We start from the raw sequence: 27,239 nt of genomic DNA on the forward strand, positions 1-27,239 counted from the left end.
CTTAGGTAGGGTCTCATTTTTTGCAGGATGAGGTGACTGTTAGATTGGTACTTTTTTTGTGATGTAAGGTGACAAAAATGGCTTTTTTTATACAGTTTTTATTTTTTATGGTGTTTATCGGATGGGGTGGATCATGTAATATATTTATAGAGCAGGTCGCTACGGACGTGGCGATACCTAATATGTGTGTTTTTCTTTTTTTTCAATTTTTTATTATAAAATCAGGGGAAAAGGGGCGTTTTTATTTTTTCACTTGAAACTATTTTTTTAATTAAAAACAGTTTTTTTTAAAACTTTTTTTAAACTTTATTTCTGACTTTAACTTTTGGGGGTCTAATCCCCTCTGCAATGCATTACAATACATCTGTACACTGAATAATACACTAACAGGTTGCCTAGGAGACCCAGCCTGAGGCTGGATCTCCTGGGCACCCATAGAAGGCAGGTCCTGATGCCATGCAAGGCATTGGGCAGCCTCTGCATGGCATCGGGCTGCCTTCTCACCCATCGGGTCCCCGCCACAGCAGCACGGGGACCCGATAAGCTCCCTCACCCGCAGCAAACCCCTTCTATGTCACGGTCAGCGGCGCATACAGCAGGGGTCCGGCTAACGGGAACAGACGGTCCCCTGCAGCCGATCGGGCGGAACAGCTCCTGCACCCTCCCAAACAGCGGGCTGTAATAGTATGGCGCTGGGCGGCAAATCACGTCCCGCTGCGCGGTACTATTACGGCGCTGGTAGGGAAGGGGTTAAAGATCCAGGTAATCTTCATAAATTATCCAAAAAGAATTCTATAGATTCTCGTCCTTAATGCGGATCATAATAGAACATGTTCTATAATTAGTGGAGCGGCCCCAGGAATCTGCAAAAGTTACAGATGTGTGCCTGGCACCATAGAAATTAAAATTAGGAAAAATTCCATCATACGCATGAGGACTTTAAGGCTAAATGCTAAAAATCATTTTCTCAACTGGTCTTTATTAGAGTTGAGCGAACCCGAACTGCAAAGTTCGTGTTCGTACCGAACTTTGCGAGTTCGGGTATCCGGACCTGAACCTGGACTTTTTCACTGAAGTTCGGGTTCGGTGTTCGGGTGACTTTATTATTTTCCGTTATAACATGGTTATAACGGAAAATAATAGCATTCTTAAAACAGAATGCTAAATAAAATGTCTATTGAGGGGTTAAAAAAAACTCACCTCATCCACTTGATCGCGCAGCCGGGATCTTCATTTCTTCAGGACCTGCGGTGACATCACTGCACTCACCAGGGTGAGCGCGGTGACGTCACCGCAGGTCCTGCTGAATGAAGATAGAAGGACTTTCTATCTTCATTCATCAGGACCTGCGGTGACTTCACCGCGTTGTTTTTTTTAACTCCTCAATAGGCATTTTATTTAGCATTCCGTTTTAAGAATGCTATTATTTTCTGTTATAATCATGTTATAATGGAAAATAATAAAGTGAAGTTCGGGTCCCCATTGACTTAAATTTTAACCTGAAGTTCGGCAGAACCTGGCGAAACCGAACTTCCACGGGTTCGCTCAACCCTAGTCTTTATTAAAAATATGGAATCTTTTTTGTGTACAGAGCTGATATGCTGTAGTAGCAGCGTCTGGATTTTCTCTCTTTTCCATCAGTTGGGGAGCTGACAGGCTCCTTATCTCTGCTCTCTGACATTATAAACACTCATTATAGCTCAGCTCTTATCTTACTGATAAGAATGTGGCTTAAATAAGTGTTCATGACCTCTTAGTAGTTTAGAGATAAGGATTATTAAATGACCGGCCCAAAATGAAAGTGAAAGTACCTGTCACACAGCTAGAAAAACAGGGTAGAATGGCTCAATATTTTTAATAAAGGCCAATTGAAAATATGATTTTTAGCAAAAAATTAGCAAAATGCAGTCATAAACAAAAATTGCTTTCAAAGGTGTACATAGCCTTTACCTTTGGGTCCACATCCATAAAAGCCACACAGGCCAGTTTCCCATCCAATCTACTGAAATTCATGTAAAACGTTAACCTACAAAACAAATCCTGTGTTTTGTGTGTTTTTTCATGATATGGAAATCTTCACAAAAATTTCAGAACCTGACAACTTCACTCAAAACACACCGATGGACCCTGAAGCAAAATACAAGGGATTGCACACCTTTACCTTTAAAACTATGGGACTGCGGAGGTGTGTTCAATATGTTCTTGCAGCAGCTCCAATATTTATTGAGACCTTCTAATAAGCTGTTGTAGAAATCATCACAGACACTTATGTAAATATATATATAATTTATTTGTCAGAAAGTGTTCACAGAGGACAAAGTATCAATTGCTGAGACGATTCCACAGGTCAAAGGTCCATTTCCACATTCCAAATGAGCAAAGCCAACAGAAGCATTATGCTTAGACCACCTCTACCTCCACCAGCATTCAAACTGTCACCAATATCCTCTCCCACCTCCTCTATCCTATCTTCCCATTCCTTGATCTCATTCTGACTTGGGCCAGGTTGACCTCTATAGAAAGAGGAAGGTTTCGGTGGAAAGGATAATCCTGACAGATTTCCTGTGGGGATGGGGTTATGAGAGCTACAAAACCGTAGATCCCGCTCCTCAAGGGAGCGCAGGTCTCTTCCTCGAAAAGCTGGTGGGGAGGAGCAGGTCACTGGGGAGCTAGAGATCCCCGGGGAGGACCGAAACCAACCCCACAGTGATCGGCAACTACAGTCACAATGCCATGGGTTCCCATTCAGACGCAAAAACTGCAGAGAAGGTAGGGAACGCAAACAATCTCCTGAGAGGGATGGTAGGCTGTTATTGAAGAGGAAGAGTATGGTGAGGCTGCTCAAACCACTGAAAGCCGCAGGGGAGATAGTCACAAGGCGATTACTATGAAGCAACAGCCGATCCAGGCTTGAGAGACCGAGAAACGTTCCGGCTGGGAGAGACTGCAACAGGTTTCCATACAAAAACAACTGTGTGAGGTTTGACAGGTCACGGAACAAGGCATCCTAAAGAGAGAGAAACAATCAGATGATTAGTAGATGGAAAGTCTTTTTGAGCGATGTTGGAAAGTAATTAATAAGTGCAATCAAAAAAATAGAAAGAAAATAACAGGTGGTGGAAGGAGTGTTGTAGGAGTATCTCACATTGGTAAAGTAAGAGATTTATATATAGTATGTGACGGCATCCGCTCCATATTTAACGTTATATGCGAATGTTTAATTGACAGTCTGTAGTGCATATAGATCTGTCTCCTGTACTCCCGCACGTGAGAAGCAGCTGGCAGTGTGATTACTCAAATGCTAGCTCTTAAAGGAACACTCGAGGTAAAAATGATTCACTGTGTTATGTGCCTCATGCAGGGCCTAAAGGGGCGGGGCATGACTTCTACCTATAGTGTTCTGTATGATGCTCTGCCCCTCCGTGTTTTGCCTAGTTTAGAGTCTAAAGGGGTGGTGAATAACTTCTACCTGTAGTGTTCTGTATGATGCTCTGCCCCTCCGTGTTATGCCTAGTTTAGAGCATAAAGGGGTGGTGCATAACTTCTACCTATAGTGTTCTGTATGATGCTCTTCCCCTCTGTGTTATGCCTAATGCAGAGCCTACAGGGGTAGTGCATAACTTCTACCTATAGAGTTCTGTATGATGCTCTGCTCCTCTGTGTTATGCCTAGTGCAGAACCTAAAAGGGTGGTGCATAACTTCTACCTATAGTGTTCTGTATGATGCTTTGCCCCTCTGTGTTATGCTTAGTGCAGTGCCTAAATGGGTGGTGCATAACTTCTACCTATCGTGTTCTGTGTGATGCTCTGCCCCTCTGTGTTATTCCTAATGCAGAGCCTAAAGGGGTGATGCATAACTTCTACCTATAGTGTTCTGTATGATGCTCCGCCCCTCTGTGTTATGCCTAGTGTAGAGCCTAAAGGGGTGATGCATAACTTCTACCTATAGTGTTCTGTATGATGCTTCGCCCCTCTGTGTTATGCCTAATGCAGAGCCTAAAGGGGTGATGCATAACTTTTACCTGTAGTGTTCTGAATGATGCTCCGCCCCTCTGTGTTATGCCTAGTGCAGAGCCTAAAGGGGTGATGCATAACTTCTACCTATAGTGTTCTGTATGATGCTTTGCCCATCTGTGTTATGCCTAGTGCAGAGCCTAAAGGGGCGGTGCATAACTTCTATCTATAGTGTTCTGTATGATGTTCTGCCCCTCTGTGTTATGCCTAGACCAGAGCATAAAGGGTCGGTACATAACTTCTACCTATAGTGTTCTGTATGATGTTCTTCCCCTCTGTGTTATGCCTAGACCAGAGCATAAAGGGGCAGTGCATAATTTCTACCTATAGAGTTCTGTATGATGCTCCACCCCTCTGTGTTATGCCTAGTGCAGAGCCTAAAGGGGCGGTGCATAACTTCTACCTATAGTGTTCTGTATGATGTTCTGCCCCTCTGTGTTATGCCTAGACCAGAGCATAAAGGGTCGGTACATAACTTCTACCTATAGTGTTCTGTATGATGCTTTGCCCCTCTGTGTTATGCCTAGACCAGAGCCTAAAGGGGCGGTGCATAACTTCTACCTATAGTGTTCTGTATGATGCTCTTCCCCTCTGTGTTATGCCTAATGCAGAGCCTACAGGGGTAGTGCATAACTTCTACCTATACAGTTCTGTATGATGCTCTGCGCCTCTGTGTTATGCCTAGTGCAGAGCCTAAAGGGGCGGTGCATAACTTCTACCTATAGAGTTCTGTATGATGTTCCACCCCTCTGTGTTATGCCTAGTGCAGAGCTTTGAACCCTGCTGTTTCAGGCTCTACACCAGTTAAACCACTGTGGGGGGAATTTATCATTAGGGGAATATCTGGTCAATTTTGCATGAGTCTGTATTGTAGTACTTTATCTCACAATTATAAAATGTCTCATGATTGATAAATCTGGCTTACCCTTAGCTGTAACACTTTTGTCTAGAAAAACTACTCCAGTTTTCCTACTCCACCCTCCTACTCGAGTGAGATTGCAACTTTTAAAAAAAGTCTCAATGACAAATCTGGAGTGAAACTCATTAAAATAGCTAACGTCACCCACTTTTCCAGCTACATTTCAAAGCTGGAGTTAGTGGTGTAAAAATGCAAAAAGTCAAAAAAATTGGTGCAAATGAGCCCAAAAGGTTGCAAAAGCCCTATTTTGCGACTTTTTGAAGACTGAAAGCATGATAAATCAGGGCCTAGTTTTAGCTGGAGTGTTCCTTTAAGACCACCAAAAATAAACAGTTTTGGGCTTCACTGTACAAAATATAGCTTTTTGATGCAAGAGGGTGTCAAAACCATTCTCTCTATTTAATAGAGATGATTGAGGGTTAATGAGATGAGGGTTTGATTTGGCCAAATTGACCATCTGATTTAATTTAGGTTGAACTTATTCAAAGAGTGCTCTGATTGCCTGGAAAAGTCTCTCTCTGCCTCTCTCTTGCCTTGATTTTTCTGAATTAAATGACACAAAATTTGTGTTTAGTACAATCAGAATTTTAATTTTTTTTCCAGATTTTAGAATTTATTCGCTCAACTCCAGTATTTAATGTACGGTTTGTGTATGAATTCAGTTAAGTTCAATGATCACCCTGCAATGCATTTTATTATCCATACCTTCTCCTTCCCATAAACCACCTCTATAACAAAGCATTTAGAAGAATAAAATATAATTGTAAGTGCAATTGAATTACTGCCACCTGTCAGAAAATTTACATCCATTGCCCACTTTATGCCATAGATAAATGTGCCCACACTGCACCGCACCATAACAATATCTGTCTACATAGAAATTTACATCAATGCAGTAGTGTCAGAATAGTCCTCACATAGAACGTCCTCAAAGCAGGCCCATACATAGTTCCTTCTAGCCTACAGGCCCCACAGTAGATACAGTCCTGATCAAAAGTTTAAGACCACTTGAAAAATGGCAAAAAATCATATTTAGCATGGCTGGATCTTAACATGGTTCCAAGTAGAGCTTCAACATGCAACAAGAAGAAATGGGAGTAGACAAAACATTTTTTGAGCATTCAATTTAATGAAAACAACGAATAAACTGAAACAGGCTGTTTTTCAGCTGATCAAAAGTTTAGGACCACATGCCTTTAAAAGGCCAAATCTGTGCAAAGATGTGGATTTATTGTCATTTTCTGTCAGGTAGTCACACGTTGTGATGGCAAAGGCAAAAAAACTCTCCCTTTTTGAAGGTGGTCGGGTTGTTGAACTGCATAAGCAGGGTCTCTCACAGCGCGCCATCGCTGCTGAGGTGGGACGCAGTAAGACAGTCATTTGGAATTTCTTAAATGATCCTGAGGGTTATGGAACAAAAAAGTCAAGTGGAAGACCCAAAAAAATTTCATCAGCACTGAGCCGGAGGATCCAATTGGCTGTCCGTCAAGACACTGGACAATCCTCGACCCAAATTAAGGCCCTTACTGGTGCCGACTGCAGCCCCATAACCATCAGACGGCATCTGAGACTGAAGGGCTTCAAAAACAAAAAACGTCTTCAAAGACCTCGTCTCCTTGAACGCCACAGAACTGCTCGTTTGGACTTTGCAAGAGAGCACCAAACATGGGACATTAAAAGGTGGAAGAAAGTTTTATTCTCTGATGAGAAAAAATGTAACCTTGATGGTCCTGATGGTTTCCAACGTTACTGGCATGACAAGCAGATCCCACCTGAGATGTTTTCTACGCACCACAGTGGAGGGGGCGCCATAATGGCCTGGGGTGCTTTTTCCTTCAGTGGAACAATGGAGCTTCAGGAAGTGCAGGGGCGTCAAACGGCCGCTGGCTATGTCCAGATGTTACAGAGAGCATTCCTCATGACTGAGGGCCCTAGTCTGTGTGGTAACGACTGGGTTTTTCAACAGGACAACGCTACAGTACACAATGCCCGCAGGACAAGGGACTTCTTCCAGGAGAATAACATCACTCTTTTGGCCCATCCTGCGTGTTCCCCTGATCTAAATCCAATTGAGAACCTTTGGGGATGGATGGCAAGGGAAGTTTACAAAAATGGACAACAGTTCCAGACAGTAGATGGCCTTCGTGCGGCCGTCTTCACCACTTGGAGAAATGTTCCCACTCACTTCATGGAAACGCTTGCATCAAGCATGCCGAAACGAATTTTGGAAGTGATAAACAATAACGGCGGAGCTACTCATTACTGAGTTCATGTTTGGAAGTTGGATTTCTGTTTTGGGGGTGGGTTTAGTTTTTTTTTGGAGGTGTGGTCCTAAACTTTTGATCAGCTGAAAAACAGCCTGTTTCAGTCTATTCGTTGTTTTCATTAAATTGAATGCTCAAAAAATGTTTTGTCTCACTCCCATTTCTTCTTGTTGCATGTTGAAGCTCTACTTGGAACCTTGTTAAGATCCAGCCATGCTAAATATGATTTTTTGCAATTTTTCAAGTGGCTTTTGATCAGGACTGTACCAATGGTGTATAAATAGCAATGTCCATAATCGGGACATATAATACGCCTCACACAGCCCTGATCACACAATAGTTCTGCACAATTCCTAAAAAGTGCCACAAAAATGCATCTTTTTTGACTGTCCCTACAACTAAGCTATAAAACATTTCAAGAGAACTTGTCAGAAGGGTCACCTCTGTGAAACCAGTCGTACTAAATAGTAGTGTTGATCTCACTGATTAAACCAATACTTGCATGGTTAAAAGCCAATGCGCCATTCAACAGAAAAAGGTGTTTCTTTTCTGTATGCAGATTAGGTCCTCAGTGCACTGAAGGGTGTGTCCAAGAGCCTTGGTGCACTTCAACCTTTCCACTTTCCAGTGTTTACCACGCTCCCTCCTCTTGACTCACAGGGCCAGGCATCATCATTGTTCTCATGCCTGGCCCTGTTATCCCAAAAATTCACCATAGACTCTATAATCGGCATATGCACTGTACTTCTCCTTCAGGTTTCCCCACTGCCGAGATGATTACTATGCTTGTGCCAATTATGGAATCCATGGCACATGTGCAGGAAGACAGGGCCAGGCGAGAGAACAATGATGAAGGCTGGCCCTTTCAGACAAAGGGAGGGGAGTGCAGTTGGAAAGCAGAGGGGCTGAGGGCCACCAAGGGGCTAGAGCCCACCCCTTGGTGCACTGAAGCCTTAATTTGTATGTAGAATAAAATTCTATATATTCTTTTGAATAGTTTAGTGGGCTGTGACCATACAGGTATTTGTAAATCAGCAGTAGCAGTAGCTGTCACAAATTTACTGAAAGCTGTATACCTTACATAATTATTGCTGATCCCCTAAGTGTTCCGGTGTTTGCCAAGGGGGCAGCAACCACATCTCTTCTCCTGAGGTGGCATCTCCTTCACCACTCTGGCACTGGGCCAGGCCACTGTGATGTTGTTTGCGATGACTGGACAGCTTAAGAGCGATGAATAAGACTCCACCTTGTGAGAAGAGATGTGGTTTCCAACCCCTTTGCAAACCACTGTCAATTTGCATAAACATAGCCATAACTAACAGGGCCATATCTAACCAACAGTGGGTTGCATCAACATAAAAAAGCCGCTAGAACTCTCAGGGGCCCACTGGATTTGTATAAGGCATGCTGTTTTTATTTTGTTAACATCATGACAGGTCCCGTTTATGCTGTCCACACCAGTTTTGGCAGGACCAGCTGACCATCTAATGAGCGCTGTGACACTATTCCGTGGGCATATGTCAAGTTTGATAAGGATCTTTTTGTTCTCAGGGATATGAACCACTGCCAGACACCTCCCCTTTCTCCCCTGTTGCTGTTCAAGATACATGCATGTTCATGTATGGAGAAGTCAGGAGAGACAGCTTTTCGGCCTACAGCTATCTAATTTGTATGGCCAGTGACAGTCAATATGGATAACCTACAGGTTCCTCATTGTCCATGCGACTCTGCTGCTGTTCACGTAGCTTTACCCCCTTGTCTATGTGTTAGACTGATGACATCTTTGTTAAGATGGTCAGACATAATCTGATGCAGATCAAGAGCACTAGAGGTAATGATAACTTGTCTTGATTACAGAGACAAGCTATCCAAGAACTTAAAGGGTTTGTGTAAGAATGGGGGGGCTTGGCTAGAGCTGTAGAGGGAAGCTTACGTATCTGCTTCCCGGCAATGGTTTTCCGCTCCTTCTCCTTCAGGCCTGCAATGCTCCACCAGGCTCCCTGGCTGAAAACATCTGGTTTGACACCACCTGCAGCCAATCACTGTGGCGGTGACCATACCAAGTTCCACTTATTTCTGTGGCCAGACCCTCCTTCGCTGCTTTGTCACTGCCTGGCCCTGTCAATCAAAGCAGTGAGGACGTGGCCAGCCACAGAAAGGTTTGCAGCGTAGGTGCAACAAGAGCAGTGGTGACACCCTCACTGCAACAAAAGCCTATTTTGCATATTATGAGAAAGTATCATACCTCGGGATCAGAGCCTTAGATCCACAAAAGTAAAACAGTGTTTTACTCAGGTGAACCACAGCTATGTGTCCATGCAAACAGTTGGATAGGGAGCTCACTGGTGACAGATTCCCTGTAAGAGTCTTGGAGATATAATAAAACTGTCAGACAAGTGGGTGATGTGGTGATCTGGCCGGTACAGATGTATGAACGTGAAGCTTTCCAGCAGCTAACAGAGGCTGGATCATGACCCTATAACCTAAGTTCAGATGGAATTGGACTTGATTTTATAAGCAGGTGCTGACAGTGGATTTTTCCAATGAAGCCAACCTTTTATTTGCTCAAAAAAGTCCACTGAGATGTCCTTCTGTTTGTGAGAATATTTTTAGATGTGTTGCTTCTATCTGTATAGATGTGTAGAGACTTTAGAATCATATATAAAGATGTGACGGTCATGCTTAGATGTCCTAATGATATCCACTTGGATGATGACATGATTTTGGTCACATGCAATGTGGAGTCCCTGTAAACATCTATATGCCATGACCACAGGGTGGAAGTGTATGTTAACTCTTCTTGACATTTATTTTGACTCTTGACTGCCTCTTCCTGCAGCTCTAGGGGTTTGCTATGGTGGCGATTTGTGCACCCTCTTATGCCAACCTTTTCCTGAGGCTGTGGGTGAAGGAGGTGGTCCAAAATGTTGCTGGTCATGACGTGCTATTCTCGTGGTCTAGATACATTACAGACCAAAAGTTTGGACACACCTTCTCATTCAAAGAGTTTTCTTTATTTTCATGACTATGAAGGCATCAAAACTATGAATTAACACATGTGGAATTATACACATAACAAACAAGTGTGAAACAACTGAAAATATGTCATATTCTAGGTTCTTCAAAGTAGCCACCTTTTTCTTTGATTACTGCTTTGCACACTCTTGGCATTCTCTTGAGGAGCTTCAAGAGGTAGTCCCCTGAAATGGTCTTCCAACAGTCTTGAAGGAGTTCCCAGAGATGCTTAGCACTTGTTGGCCCTTTTGCCTTCACTCTGCGGTCCGGCTCACCCCAAACCATCTCGATTGGGTTCAGGTCCGGTGTCTGTGGAGGCCAGGTCATCTGGCGCAGCACCCCATCACTCTCCTTCATGGTCAAATAGCCCTTACTTTCAAAGTTTTCCCAATTTTTCGGCTGACTGACTGACCTTCATTTCTTAAAGTAATGATGGCCACTCATTTTTCTTTACTTAGCTGCTTTTTTCTTGCCATAATACAAATTCTAACAGTCTATTCAGTAGGACTATCAGCTGTGTATCCACCTGACTTCTCCTCAACGCCACTGATGGTCCCAACCCCATTTATAAGGCAAGAAATCCCACTTATTAAACCTGAAGGGGAACACCTGTGAAGTGAAGACCATTTCAGGGGACTACCTCTTGAAGCTCATCAAGAGAATGCCAAGAGTGTGCAAAGCAGTAATCAAAGCAAAAGGTGGCTACTTTGAAGAACCTAGAATATGACATATTTTCAGTTGTTTCACACTTGTTTGTTATGTATATAATTCCACATGTGTTAATTCATAGTTTTGATGCCTTCAGTGTGAATCTACAAATTTCATAGTCATGAAAATAAAGAAAACTCTTTGAATGAGAAGGTGTGTCCAAACTTTTGGTCTGTACTGTATATAGAAGATATCCTTTTTATTCGGCAGGGCTCCGTGTCCTACTTGAAAGCATTTTTTGCAGAACTTGAATTATTATGAACTTAATATAAAACGTATATGGAAATTTTGTAGATGTGGGGTAGAATTTTTGGATATTTTGAATGAAAGAGACTCCAATGGTTTTATTTTCACTGATGTCTACAGGAAATCAACTGCATCTAATTTGCTATGCTTCATCATCCCACTATCCCTAAGTTAAAAATGTTATTCTGGCGGGTCAATTTTTAAGTTTATGTCAGATCTGCTCCAATGAGAGGAATTTTGAAAAACAGGCACTTGCCCTTACATCACGCTTTTGTGAGAGAGGATATAGTAGGAGTGATAATAGAAAAGGGTTCCAACTAAACATTAGACTAGAAATTCTCTTTTAGTAAGTAGATGAAAAGTTAGAGAGGAGGATTAAAAGATGACATTTATTACCACCTCTAATTCAAACTGAGTTGATCTACAGGCAATTTTTATTGCGCCATTGGCCAATTTAACTCACAGATAGGGACCTGGCTCTTAATTTGGAGTCTTTGGACCCTTATCCAGCCATAACTTGGAGGTGATTGAGCAATCTAGGGGACATTCTGACTTCTTGTAACTATGTTCCCCAGACTGATGTAAATGTATTTAGTGGTAGAGGCCCTAATTGGGGTTCACTTTCGTGAGGCAGAGGTACTGTATGTAAGCATATGGGGTGTACTACTGGTTTTTGGAACTTTGTGAGGGATAGGAAGTTCAAAATTGTAATTTAATTTGCCACTTGCCCTTGTAATTGAATTTTTGTTCGCATGACTTTGAGACCATTGAAATGGTCCTTGAACATGTGAATATGATTTTATCAGCAGCCAATGTAACAGGGAAAGCAGTTGAAAAGCTACAGGTTATTCCTCTCCACTTTCAGGAATCTGCAACCCAGGAGGTTTTAGGGTGAGAGGCATAGATAGGGTCGGGTTGCAGTGGCGTGCCTAGGTTGTTTGGCACCAGGGGCGGGTCCTTTCTCTGGCACCCCCCCAATACTTAAAAAAAATCGTACCCCCTCACAGTAGTATTGCCCTCATTGTACAACCTTAACAGTAGTTATGCCCACATTGTTCCCCCTTAAAGTACTTATCCCTTCATTGTGCCCCCTTCAAAGTAGTTATTCCCTCTCTGTGCCCCCTTCACAGTAATAATCCCCATTGTGCCCCCTTCACAGTAATAATCCCCATTGTGCCCCCTTCACAGTAATAATCCCCATTGTGCCCCCTTCATAGTAATAATCCTCATTGTGCCCCTTCATAGTAATAATCCCCATTGTGCCACCTTCACAGTAATAATGCCCCTTAATAGTAGTAATGCCCATTGTACCAACTTCACAGTAATAATGCCCATTTTGCCCCTTAATAGTAATAATGCCTATTGTGCCCCCTTAATAGTAGTAATACCCATTGTGCCCCCTTTACAGTAATAATGACCATTGTGCCCCTTCACAATAATAATTCCCTCTGTGCCCCCTCCATAGTAGAAATCCCCATTTGTGCCCCCTTAATAGTAGTAATGCCCTCTGTGCTAGTAATGCCCATTGTGCCCCCTTCACTGTAATAATGCTCTCTGTGCCCCCTTCATAGCAGTAATGCTCTCTGTGCACTGTGCCACCTCCATAGTAGAAATGCCCATTGTGCCCCCTCCATAGTAGAAATGCTCATTGTGCCCCCTTCACATTAGCAATGCCCTCTGCGCCCCCTCCATAGTAGAAATGCCCATTGTGCCCCCTCCACAGTAGAAATGCCCATTGTGCCCCCTCCACTGTAGAAATGCCTATTGTGCCCCCTCCAGAGTAGAAATGCCCATTGTGCCCCCTCTGTGTTAAAAACAAAACAAAAACAAAAAAACACAGGAACTACTCACCTTGTCCCGTTCCTGAAGCTCACAGTGCTCTCTCCCCTGCAGACACAGATCGCTGTGCAGCACTGTGTGGGGGGAGCTTATGCAGATTTCCGGGCAGCTCGATCTGTGCCTGCAGGCTGAATGGTGGAGCAGGGAGAAGTCTTCCTGCTTCACCATTCCGAGTGCCGCCGGCCTGAAGGTGGGGAGAAGCGTGGGGATCTGAGCGGTGAGTGACAGGACATCAGCTCCCAGCGCTCCAGCAATGAGCGCTTCCATCTGGATTGATGTAAGCGCTCATTGCTTCTGGGCTCTGGCATCCCCTGAGAGCTGCACCCGGGGTGGACCCCCTCCCATAGCATGCCACTGTTGGGTTGGGCTCTAGAGGTGTTGACTTAAAATAGGCCTTATTGAGAAAGGAGACACGGTGGACTGTGTTATTACATACAATTGCTCTGATGGGCCTCAATTAGGTACTTACATTCAAATCCTTCTTATACATTTCTATAATTTTATAGGTTTGGGGTATTTTGTTTGTTTTTATTTATTCTAATTTGTCTTTGTGAATATCCTTAGGTTCTGAATTGGGCTATTTGCAGTGCGGATCTTCTAGAAAGCAAACGGTTTTCTAGATTTTCTGCAGTTGTTTTGTCCACTGGTGTTTTTTTTCAGCATTGGCACTTTCTTCTCGTCAGTGATATTAGATTTGAATTGCCTGTTTTCAATGATCTGTACACGTGAATTTTGGATGCATTTTTCGATTATGTCTTATATTCCCTTCCATTCATGCAGTGTTTTGTTTTTTTACGTGTTGATTTTCAGTTTTTATTCTGGGTCATTATTCATTGTTTATTCATCAATTCTTTTCAGTTCTTGCAGACTGTTTTTTACATAACTGATTAGTGGGTATTTTTACTCACTAGAACTGTTTCTATTTATTACATTACATACTTATGTAATTATTGATATGCACTTTTACATTTTATTTAGTGCCCATGTGTTCTATATTTTTTTAAATTCTTTTTCTAGTGGAAATTGCTTTTTAGTATTTATTTGTGCGGGATCATCTAATATTTTATTTAGCTCACACTAATTTGCTTGCAGCGGGCACAGACGTGCTCCTATTATGAGCTGCTTTCACTCCATTCAGGATCTTGGACAATGTGTGTCTGGTGTCATTGCATGGCATGGCACCGTCGCTTGGGGATGACCTGGGGATGGTGTGATGTGCATCGGAGGGTGAAATGCATATCAAGAGGTTGTGCCCTGGCTGGTTAGTACCACACCATGTCTAGGGGTATGTAACTGTTTAATTTGCACCCTGGACCCTTCAAGAGAATTATGTTGCATTTATTCTTACTATTCATGATTCCTTTCTGCACAGTGCTGGTCCGGTATGGAGTATTTATTGACTTAATGTGTTATTATTATATTCTTATATATAATGATTGTGCACAGCCTGGTGTGTCTCTGTATATGTGGGGCTTTATGCCTCGTGCTGCTTTTTTCATGTTTTTATCTGATTTTTGATTTGTCTTATATCTATTTAATAAAGTGAAGATTCTATTTGTATTTTGTTTTTCCTTTTAAATGTGAATAATCTGGCAAAAATCTTGATAAAAACCTGTCAAATGAGGCCTCATTCCATAGGAGGCATCCTTTCTATGAATGCCCATAAATGATCTGTCTCAGCTTCTCATTTACAATCATCACCCATAGATTACATTGAGTAGGAATTAGTGACCAATCCTTGAGCCAGTTTTCAATCACACTTTCTAAACCAATACAACTTATTTTACCCATTAGGTGTCCATGACGGTCAGTGTCAAAAGCCTTTGCAAAGTCCAAAGATGATTGAAAAGATTGAGCTTCTACAAACCTCCCTATAAATACAGGTCAGGTTAGTTTGACAAGTCCCGTCACAAATGGTATTATTTTCAGCCATGTACTCCTGTACATAATTCCTTAAAAGCCCATCTAATATTTTTCTAGGCTTACTGGTCTGTAATTACCTGGGGAAAACTTGGAGGCCTGAACTCTACATTGTCCTTGCGTTATTCCTCTTAGAAATCTATGGTGTTACCAGGTGGTGGTGTGCCCCTACTCAGTCTGACATTGTCCATTCAGTGCTGCCAGTTGCAGACAGTGTTGGGTCACACCCTTTAGACAAGAGGAATGGCTAAACAATTTTTGGGGGATTTCTTTTGCTAATTTCAGCACCCTGACAAAGAAACTGGAAACAGCAGCTCTTAGTAATCTGTTCACACCGAGCGCTGCTGAGTCTGTCTGACATACAGTACAGACCAAAAGTTTGGACACACCTTCTCATTCAAAGAGTTCTTTATTTTCATGACTATGAAGGCATCAAAACTATGAATTAACACATGTGGAATTATATACATAACAAACAAGTGTGAAACAACTGAAAATATGTCATATTCTAGGTTCTTCAAAGTAGCCACCTTTTGCTTTGATTACTGCTTTGCACACTCTTGGCATTCTCTTGATGAGCTTCAATGGGTAGTCCCCTGAAATGGTTTTCACTTCACAGGTGTGCCCTGTCAGGTTTAATAATTGGGATTTCTTGCCTTATAAATGGTGTTGGGACCATCAGTTGCATTGAGGAGAAGTCAGGTGGATACACAGCTGATAGTCCTACTGAATAGACTGTTAGAATTTGTATTATGGCAAGAAAAAAGCAGCTAAGTAAAGAAAAATGAGTGGCCATCATTACTTTAAGAAATTAAGGTCAGTCAGTCAGCCGAAAAATTGGGAAAACTTTGAAAGTAAGGGCTATTTGACCATGAAGGAGAGTGATGGGGTGCTGCGCCAGATGACCTGGCCTCCACAGTCACCGGACCTGAACCCAATCGAGATGGTTTGGGGTGAGCTGGACCGCAGAGTGAAGGCAAAAGGGCCAACAAGTGCTAAGCATCTCTGGGAACTCCTTCAAGACTGTTGGAAGACCATTTCAGGGGACTACCTCTTGAAGCTCATCAAGAGAATGCCAAGAGTGTGCAAAGCAGTAATCAAAGCAAAAGGTGGCTACTTTGAAGAACCTAGAATATGACATATTTTCAGTTGTTTCACACTTGTTTGTTATTTATATAATTCCCCATGTGTTAATTCATAGTTTTGATGCCTTCATAGTCATGAAAATAAAGAAAACTCTTTGAATGAGAAGGTGTGTCCAAACTTTTGGTCTGTACTGTAGGTCAAATCTCAAAGAAAATGTCACAATAAAAGAAATTAGATCCACGCTGCTCTAGTGATAATAGATAGTGACACGAATTAGATACCACATCTCGCTTGCAGGAATCCTTAAGAGGACACAGTTCACACAACAATATCTTTATTCACAAACAGCATGTTAAAACAGGTGCATCAAATGCTAAAAACCACGCAGACGGAGGCTGTGTCAATAGCCAACCCGAGTGTGCCCCAGAAGAAGCTGTGTGTGAAACTCAAGTCGGGCCATTAATACAGCTGCAGTCTGAGTGGTTTTTATCTTTTGATGCGCCTATTTTAATCTGACGTTCGTGAGTACAATAAATCACTTTGCACTTAATACTAATCCTGCAGTGCTTCACTCTTCTTGGTTTCCCTTCCCAGGGGAGGACTAGGAACTTAAACTGGCCCTGAAATAAAAACTAAAAATGGCCCCATGCTGTAGGTGGGTCCAAACTGACAGAAGGCAGAACAGGACAAGTTTGCAGGAACAACAGAAGTAAGCAGGGCCAGCAATACTGTAATATAGCACAAAATACCGCCCCAGCAGAACCAAATACCACAATACAGAACAGAATATTGCCTCAGCAGAACCAAATACCACAGTACAGTACTAAATACCGCCCCAGCAGTACCAAATATCAAAGTGCAGCACAAAATACTGCCTCAGCAGATCCAAATACCACAGTACAGCACAAAATACTGCCTCAGCAGAACAAAATACCACAGTACAGCACAATATACTTCCCCAGAAGATCCAAATACCACAGTACAGCAGAATATACTGCCTCAGGAGAACCAAATGCCACGGTGGAGCACAGAATACTGCCTCTACAAGACCAAATACTACAGTGCAGCATAAAACACCGCCCACGCAGAACCAAATACAACAATTCAGAACAGAATACTGCCTTAGCAGAACCAAATACCACAGTGCAGCACAAAATACTGCCTCAGTAGAACCAAATACCACAGTACAGCGCAATATACTGCCTCAGCAGAACAAAATACCACAGTACAGCACAAAATATTGCCTCAGGAGAACCAAAGGCCACAATGGAGCACAGAATATTGCCTCTGCAAGACCAAATACTACAATGCAGCCCAAAATACTGCCCCAGCAGAACCAAATACCAAAGTCCAGGGCAAAATACTGCCACCTGTGTAACAGTATGAAACTGTATCATTTTCCATACAGTTGAATTCAGGAGGGCACCTACATCTGGCTGTATGCATAAGTGCGTGATACTCCAAAGACATACTGATAGGGAACTTAGATTGTGAGCCCCATTGGGGACAGCTTGATGCTAATATCTGTAAAGCGTTGCAGAATATAGTAACGCTATATAAGTGCATAAAATAAATAAATAATAAATGCTCTTATGTTAATTAGATCAGATCTTTATGTACCTGGCTGGTGGCCATGAGTAGAGCTTGAGTGACCACCCCTGGGAATCAGCCCACCGGGAAATTTCTCTGTAGGGTCTATGGTCAGTCTGCCCCGTTCCTTCCTTTTCTCTGAACTAGGGATTTTGGATGAGCAAGCCTGGATCAGGAAGCATTATATGGTATCTGCTGCAATCTGGTTGAATTGGTGGATAACATATTTTCCCATTAAATACCTATCTATTATCACTGGAGCAGCGTATTTCCTATTTTGTTTTATTGTGATAATTTCAGCACTCTGCCCTTCCCTTTTTTCTTTAGTACTTTTATCCAAAGAACTGCAAACCTCTGTAGTTTCAGCTAAGGTAAGTGGTAATGACACAGATGTGTCTGTGCTGGCTTCATAGTTGAAATCTCCCAGCTTTCCTAGCTGACTAAGTATGGTAGACGATGCAGCTGCTCAGAGGCGGACTGGGAACATAAGATGGCCCTGAAAAAAAAATTACTAAAAGTAGTCTCCAAATTGACAGGAAGTGAGGCCAAAACAAGTAGGCATAGTCAACAAGACCATAGTGTAGCACGCAATGCCACCCCAGCAGAACCACATACCACAGTGCACCTCAAAATACTGCCCCAGCAGCATAAAATACCTCCCTCTTGACGTTCCCACTGTTAAGTAACACTAGGAGTGGTGGTTGTTATGTACCTAACTGGTGGACATGAGAATAACGCAGGTGGCCCCCCTGGACATCGGCCCACCGGGAAGTTTCCCTGTAGGGTCTACGGCCAGTCTGCCCCTGAAGCTGCTATTTGGTCCTTGGCAAGAGAGAAGACCTGGCTGGTCTTGCTACTAGGTGCAAGAATCTGTGCATCTGTAAATATGGCCGAATGGAGAAGTGGTCATGCATGTGCGGTGTACTCTCCATTCACCACTATGGGACTTCCAAAAAAAAAAATAAGGACCCCGTTCTAGAGATAGGAATGGGTCCTAGAGGTAAGACCCACACCTATCTGACATTGGTGGCATATCCTAGCGATATGCCACCAATGTATGAGATGGTTATAACCCTTTAAGCTAAATTATGATTTAAAATTATAAGAATTTTGCTCAAATGACTTTATGAGCTGTCAAGGAACTAGAGAGGGCTACAGATTAAGCCATCAGAGCAGCTCACTGACAAATTTCAGTGAGAACTAGAAGGAACAGGGGCAGTGAACACTGATGGCTGCAGACAAACTGTTGAAATTTAACACCAATTGGAAAAATAGTTTTTACCCCAAGATAAGTAGAATGCAATAATCTGCTCATATTGTTACGCTCACATGAGGATATTTCAGGCTCATCAACTCATTAAATATAAATTAGTGAATGACCATTGTCTCTTACAGACACCTGAAACTGGAGTGCTTTTCCACTTAATTTATTTATATGTAATGCAACCCTTCTCCGCACTAGAACTGAACTGTCTGGGTTACGCAGGACTAGAGGAGGGATCTCCCTCCATTTTTTGTACTTTGTACATTTTCACAAGTGACAGTATCATATACTGTACTATATGTGACTATTATATACCCTACGATAAATATAATATATACTGTATATAAATCAGGCTGGATTCATTTTTGCATCACATTATCCACTGCTCCTATTTAAGGATTACGAGCACCCTGCAATCCAGATTAGCTATGTATAATGTAATGGAAAAATGAATCAAGCCAGCAATCACAATATATTAGTAAGCCTTGTGTTTCCTTTGTCTACATCATAAATTTCATTTGCTGAAGTGAGAAAACCCCTTTTAAACTCAAATATAGGAATATTTAATTCAATTATTGTAAAGAAATTGGTTCTGAGTTAGGCTACATGCACACGAACGTTGTTTGTTTTCGCGTCCGTTCCATTTTTTTTGCGGATAGCATGCAGACCCATTCATTTCAATGGGTCCGTAAAAAAATGCTGACAGCACATCGTGTACTGTCCGCATCAGTATGTCCGTTCTGTAGCCCCTTAAAAAAAATAGAACATGTCCTATTATTGTCCATTTTAGGCATTGTTACAATGGATCCGCCAAAAAAAAAAAACAACAGATGGCATACGGATACGGTCGTGTGCATGTAGACTTACTAGGAGAAAAAATTAAACTGACTTCACATTTCACCCATAGCACCCATATTTCTATGAGTCTCTAACATGCACACAACCTTATGTGTTTTGCGGTCCGCAAATTGCGGATCCACAAAAAAAAAAACAGATGACATCCGTATGCCATCCGTTTTTTTTTTTTGCGGCTCCATTGTAACAATGCCTAAAAACGGACAAGAATAGGACATGTTCTATTTTTTTTTGCGGGGCTACGGAACGAACATACTGATGCGGACAGCACACGGTGTGCTGTCCACATTTTTTGCGGACCCATTGAAATGAATGGGTCCGCATCCTATCTGCAAAAAAAAAAGGAATAGACACGGAAACAAACAACGCTCGTGTGCATGTAGCCTAAGTAACATATACAGAAACCAGGGAGTCGAATGTGCAGGAACAAGTGGCTGACGGCAGCAACGAACAGACTTGTAGTCATCACTCAGGGTCTGAACTGTAGATAGATTTATCGCCAAATGGAAATCATGCTCAGAATCATACTCACAAATAGCCTTAATGAATCAGAGATATTAATCAGGAGCCGAGCGCAGTACAGGCAGGCATAAATTTATACATAAAACTTGCTGAATGCAGTAGATATATAATGTATTGTAGTTGAGGAACAAAGATGTCAAAAACCAGACACAGAAGATAACGGCCCACACATGGTATAGAACTAGATACAGATATGCGCCACTATAGATAGCAACTAGTGAAAAAATGTAAAATGGTTCTCTCGTGATCGTGAACACCAAATTATAGCCATTTCATTGTGTTTACATACTATACTATACTAATATGCATTACTAATATCTATATTATACCCCCTGAATTCTCTAAAGATCTGGCAATTTTTTACTGCAAAATCCTCTTAACTCTGAGGACCCCAAAAAGTTTGTAAAGCAATGAGGGTTCCTCGAGGCAGTAAAATATTTGAAACCATCCATGGCCCAACTAATAACTCCTTTAGGGTACATTCACACTACCGTATTTCTGGGTCTGCATCCGTTTTGCAATTTGTGGAACGGGTGCAGACCCATTAATTTCAACGGGGCTGCAAAAGATGTGGACAGCACGCTGTGTGCTGTCTGCATCCATAGTTCTGTTCCACAGCCCCCCAGAAAAAGGTAGAGGATGCCCTATTCTTGTCCGATTGCAGACAAGAATAGGCATTTTATCCTAGGGCCGGCAATGTGGGGTGGGCAAAACAAATACGTTCATGTGAATGTAACCTTAACCTGGTCCTGATGCAACAATTTTGTTTTATATTTCAGTTTTTTTTATTCCCTGCCTTCCAAAATGAAAACTTTTTATTTTTCCTTTCACACAGCCATATGAGGGCTTGTTTTTTTGCAGGAACATTTAATTTATTATATTGTGTATTGTAGAAAATTCTTCACGGGGTAGCATTTTAAAAAATGCAATTTCTTTTTTTTTTTGCGCTGTTCCATGTACAAGGTCGAACTAGCCCATTAGACTACCAGAGGATCCTAGTGTGGACCGAGGCTCTAATATTATGGTAAGGTCCAGGTGCAAAAAAAACCAATTTGCTGCCTTTGGAGACAATTACAGTATATACCGGTAGTTATATAGTTTTTATTGATACCATTTTGGGATATTTATGATTTCATGATCACTTTATCTTCCATTTTTTGGCAAAGCAACCAAAAACAGATGATTTCAGTGATTATTTTTTTGTTACGTTGCGGCTTTCACAGTATAGAATAAATACTTTTAGATTTTTATTGTTTGGCCATATTTAGATACAGCAATACCAGTTATGTTTTGAATTTTTATTATTTTTGGTTAAAAGGGGAACGAGGGTGCTTTGATTTTTATTTTTTATTTTTTTCTATACAGTATGGTACTGTGCATGAAGGTGAGAAAAAAATGCTACAAAGTAAGAATCCTTTAAAAAATAGAAGTGTTAATAGTATATATTTTTTTTATCAATGAGCAAAATGCAAAGTGAACGAACAAAAGAGAAATCTAAATCCAATCAATATTTGGTTTGACCACCCTTTGCCTTCAAAACAGCATCAGTTCTTCCACATACACCTGAGCACAGTTTTTGAAGGAACTTGGCAAGGAAGTTGTGCCAAACATCTTGGAGAACTAAACACAGATCGTCTGTGGATGTAGGCTTGCTCAAATCGTTCTGTCTCTTCATGTAATCCCAGAAAGACTTGATAATATTGAGATCAGAGCCATTATGATATTTTCACTGCCTGGCCTGTGAATCAAAGTGGAGAGGGCATGGCAGTTGCAGAGAGAGCAGAGCCTGGAACAGCAGCACCCCAGTTGCTCCTAGAGACTAATTTGCATATATTTTTCTCAGCAATGAGATCACATATGAACACGGAACCAACACTGATGCCTTCAACTGCCAAGCGCACACGCAACAGGTCAGCAAGTTTCATGGGTACAAATCTGATGATGGATGCACTATAAATTCTATATTGATCCTGATTTGTTTGAATTACTGTAGATTCTGGACATTAGCTGTACATGTAAATGCTTTTTCACACATTGCCCATTTTGCCCATAATGAAGCATACCTGTATCTTTTCTTTCCAACGAACATTTTTGAGTTCATCTTCCAGGTTAATACCAGACTTGTCCTTCAGAGTATTTTCTATTCACTGTGGGCTGCACGTTTTGATTGTTCCCCACCTCCCGTAAGCTTGCTAGGAAAATCAGAAACTCACTATCATGCCCCCTCCCTTTCTAGGTTACTAGTATGATCAGATAGGTCATCAAAGTGGTGTCTTCTTCAGACTTCCATTTGCCCTATCTCCATGATCCTTAGTCTATGGATTTTGCTTGGTGTTTAAACAAGGTTTTTAAAGATATTTTTGAATAAAATATTGTTGAATAAAATAAACATAGGATTTTATTTTCATTGATCTATCATACGGCTGATTTTGCCACCAGGAAGCAACCCTTTGGAGACCTACATGCCTTCTATTTGAGACCCTTTCCTTTTACAATCTAGCAGGCCTGGGACCATTTCTAAATTATAGTCTTATGGTCATGCACCCCATATGTTAACCACTGACAGTTATGTGGTTATTAAGAAACCTAGACTCCCCCTTGGTGTGCGATGAGATCATGGTTGGTTCTGCCACATCTAAGCCTTTTATCCTCTCTTCTTTTACTTGCCATTCATCTCTCTTCCTATTCATTGGTTTGCACAAGTCCTGTCCAGAATCATAAGATTCAGTATCTACGTGACCATTTTTGGTTAAATTCAAGCTGTTCAATTAGATCTTTTTTGATCTTTGTAATTTTTGCTATGGGGTTCCAATTGCAAATGAGATGTATTACTAATCCTTGCTATATTATATAATAATGCATAGACCAGGATTGTCTGTTTCCCTTGTAATTAATTATTTTGGTATATTGGTTAACCCTTTTTAAAGTATATACTTGAATAAAGAAACTACTGAAAGATAAAAACAATAGCAAGACATGAAGATTATAACATAGGAACATTAAAAGTGTCAATGTTAAATGGAATAAATGCATACCGGCAGAGGAGCATATCATCTAGTCATAATGGAATTATGTTTTTCCAAGGAGCATCACAGTGTGATCTCATCTAGTGGAAATCATAAGTGGGTGGTATGGGGGAGGGAGCGTTTTGCGATGCAGACAAGATTTTAACCTGTTAAAAGAATCTCATACTCTATGGTATAGAGCGCAGGAGCTATTGGGTTTAGAGTTTAATTGCACTATGGTTTACAGTTTAGTAGTCACAGGTTCAGAGTTAAGGTTCTCGACGGTTTAAGGTTTATGGACCTTATGGTTTAGAGTTTAGGACCTCTAAGGCTAAAGAGCTTAGGACCTCTAGGGTTTATAAGTTTAGGACCTCTATGATTTAGAACTTAGGAGCTGTAGAGTTTAGAGCTTACAAGCTCAAAGGTAAAGAGTTTATTAACTATACAGTTTAGTTTATAGGATCTCTAATGTTTGAGATTTTGAGGTTAGAGATTCTAGGGTTTACAGTTTAGCTGAGAGTTGGTTGTAATGCAGTTTGAGTACAGTTGTATAAGGAATTGTTTGAGTACCTGTTGGGAAGTTTAATCCTTCTTCAAAAGTAAGATTAAGACCTTTCTGTGGAACATAAGCCCGAATGCTAAATAAAAAATAAAAAAAATACAAGAAAAAACACCACCCCAACAGGGCCAATTCTTGCATGATATTCAAGGTGCCAAAAATGTTCATTTTGGCATTCCAGAGCAAATTACTTTGCATTTTTTGCATCAGCTTGCAATATGTAACTTTTTGATCGTTTCTACCCTTACTTTACCATTATGCGGTATGTATAAGTTATAATTTATTTTGGAAGGGACAATCAAACAAAAAATAAAAATGTCATATTTGCTTACATTGTTCACTGTTGACCTTATATACATGTATATACTATATGTATAGTACATGTTTTTACAATTGTGGGGATACCAAATGTGTATGGGTTATATTGCTGTAAATAGGGTTTATCCTTACACATTGGGGGAGATATATCCATACACCAGTCTTGATCTTCCTGCACTGGCATGAGATGCGTGTAATTTATTAAGAGGCAGAAGCCTCTTAACAAATCAGGCGCGTCTCTGACCTGCCGTGCGCCAGGAACTGAAGTCTATGCTAGCTATATATCATTATTTACATGACTTCAGCAGTGACATGCCCATATGCTATATGTTACCACTGCAACCTCAGGGCTATATGGGGGTATATGGGCATGTCAACGGTACAGAGAGTGGCACTGAAAGTGGCAGTTGATGAAACTAATTAGTATATCTTCTTTTGATATCTTGTAACACTAACTCCTAGTGCACATTTTTATAAGTTGGAAATCCCCTTTAAACAAGGAAGTGCATTTATTTGTGCAGCACTATTTTGGTGATTAAATAAATATATATATATATATATAATTTTTTTAAATTTATGTTTATCTGTTTTCTCACATAATCAACATAATATATTGTCACATCAATAAAATATACCCCAACTACCTCCCTCGCTGCTATGTAAATAGCTTCCTTATTTTTCCTACACCAGTATATTTTTTCATATTGGAGAGCTGCATTTACATATTCTTACCAGTCTTTTTTGACCAAAGCAACAGCAAAATCCATTTTGAGATTATCACTTTCCTATTCAGATCACCTAAAATACAGATTGGGGGGGGTGTCCAGCAAATGCACCTCTCTTTTATGTGTTCTTCTACTTCTTTCCAAATTCTTTAATCCTAGGACACTGACACGCCATCTTCCTTTTAGTTAGCTTCAGTACTATAAAATTTAGACAATCTACATGAGCATAATATGCCCTATAAATATTGTGTAGCTATGTGAGAATATATGCTGGATTTCCTGACAGCAGAAGGATATTTCTCACAATTCCGTTCTACTGTTACTTTTTACATCCTATCCTTTTCCCATTTGAGATCATTTTTTTCTGGTAAACCCCTCCCCCTCCTCTTTGACCCCTAAGCATTTCACCAACTGTCCTGATACCAGATACTATTCATGTCCAGAGCTATTGTTCTTTTTGAATGGATTTAATTTTGAATGTTACAATTGTGAGTTGGTTAGACCATAATAAAGCACATAAAATTCAAGAGGATGATATATATTGTGACACAGTGAGGGGTTGTGTCTGGCATGTGCGGCTGGGCTGGTTTTCAGCCAGGTGAGGTCAAATACCGGACCGGAGTTTAAGTGCCGGTCCGGGTTTTGGCAGTACCTGACTGTCCTTAAATAGGCAGCTGGGCTCAGCAGAGATGTCTCTGTTTTTGGGATCTGAGGCATTGTGCCGTGCTGGAGGGCTGAGAGACGCATTCTGGGGAAACAGGCCCCCTAAAGCCTCTGTGGACTACTGGAGGCAGAACTGCCAGCAAGGTGACTTGTGTTATATGAACTGTCCACTGTATGTGAATTAACACCAAGACTGCAAAGTTACGTGCTGTTTTGTGCAATTGACTCTGACATTTAGAGTTAAGAACTTGTATTTTGCCTCTGTACTGCGCCCGCTTACCCCATCTTCCAGAGCGAAAACCCACAATTGGTGAAGGATGCGAGCAAGAGCAGTGAGGCTGGCGTGAATGCCGATATTTTTGGTTTCTGCATTTTTCAGGCACAGTTGTATGTCGTACATTAAACCAGCTGTATTGCAACCAGTGCCCCACGACAAAATGGAGGCTGTTGTGAAGGCCCTCATGGAGGCTGCAGCAGCGAGAGACAAACCTGCAGCAACTCGAGGCTAATAAGCAGCAGCAGGAGACTAACCAGTTACTGCTACAACACGTGATGGTTTGCAGACAGCAGGAGCAACCCCGAGCGTCCACGATGCCCGGAAAGCAGTCCTAAGATGGCCCCCACAGACGACATCGAAACCTACCTGGCGATGTACGAGAAAGTGGCCATCAGGGAAACGCTACCCCGTGACCAGTGTACAGCAGGTATCCCAAAAACTGTAAACCACTTGCAAAAATGCAGAAGCTGTATGTAACAATTATGTACATGCTTACTGTTTCCAGAGAATAAGTAGCAGCCAGATGCTGCTAATCAACTGCTCTTAATTAATTGACCATCAGCAAGTGTAACCACCTCTATAAAATCAGAATTTTTTGTAGTTTGCTGGTATGGCATGTGTTAACACAATGCCAAGGAAGAAGGACATCAGCAATGATCTTAGAAAAGCAACTGTTGCTAACCATGAATCTGGAAACAGTTTTAGGCCCCCAAAAAAAGGCTTTAGGTATTAGAAAACAGTGGGGTTGCGATGAGACGCAAAAAAGGACCACAGAGAGGCGCCAGAATCCCTAGTGTCTAGGGTTAAGATGGTGTATAACCCAAAGGTAGAGGCTTATGTTTTTAGGTGCGCAAAAGCTGCGTGGCAATGTGCACACACTCACCAGATATTACAGTTGGTAGGTATAAGATAGGTAAATGGTAGTAAAAACAAAATCAAAATAGCAATAATAGACAAATATAAAATCAAGGTAAAAAAAATCAAAATTTTAGTGACTCACTTCACCCAGGAGGGTAATGTGGGATAAAGCTCAAGACACCCACATCACACCTCCTGCGCCTGGATCGCCAGTAGAGTCTCAGAAACGAACAGTGATCACTCAGGAGTCCTTGTTCTTTCTTTTAGTCTTTTATTCCAAAGCCAGGGTGGGGGAGTGAGGAACTCGACGCGTTTCGGGGCCTCTTAGTGGGTCCCCTTCATCAGGAGCATATATAGTGAAAACATAGTACAATGCGGTTTAAATAACAACTGAAGGAGCAAAAAAGACCGCCAGAAACGGCTTACAGTTCCGTCACTTCCGGTCTCCACATGCGTTCCACTGTGGAACGCACCGGAAGTGACGTCTCGATAGTCTCAGGTAGTAAAAAAAATTATAATAGTATTGGGGAATCATAAAAACAACGAAGCAGTAGGTTATGGGGCACCTGTGGGGCCGATGAGGGGTTTCGCG

At 41.5% G+C, this 27,239-nt stretch overlaps 1 protein-coding gene across 1 annotated transcript in view; it reads right to left on the bottom strand.

Annotated features, from left to right (window-relative positions):
* Positions 1 to 2,347: 2,347 nt before the first annotated feature.
* The window catches only part of RTN4RL2 (reticulon 4 receptor like 2), a 49,188-nt gene continuing 24,296 nt past the window's right edge, over positions 2,348 to 27,239 (bottom strand). Inside the window, exon 3 of the mRNA XM_040438367.1 lies at positions 2,348 to 3,007. Coding sequence (XP_040294301.1) covers positions 2,348 to 3,007 — 660 coding nt within the window. The remainder of the gene's footprint in view (positions 3,008 to 27,239) is intronic.

The sequence above is a fragment of the Bufo bufo genome, chromosome 6 (assembly GCF_905171765.1).
Source record: "Bufo bufo chromosome 6, aBufBuf1.1, whole genome shotgun sequence".
NCBI classification, from domain to species: domain Eukaryota; kingdom Metazoa; phylum Chordata; class Amphibia; order Anura; family Bufonidae; genus Bufo; species Bufo bufo.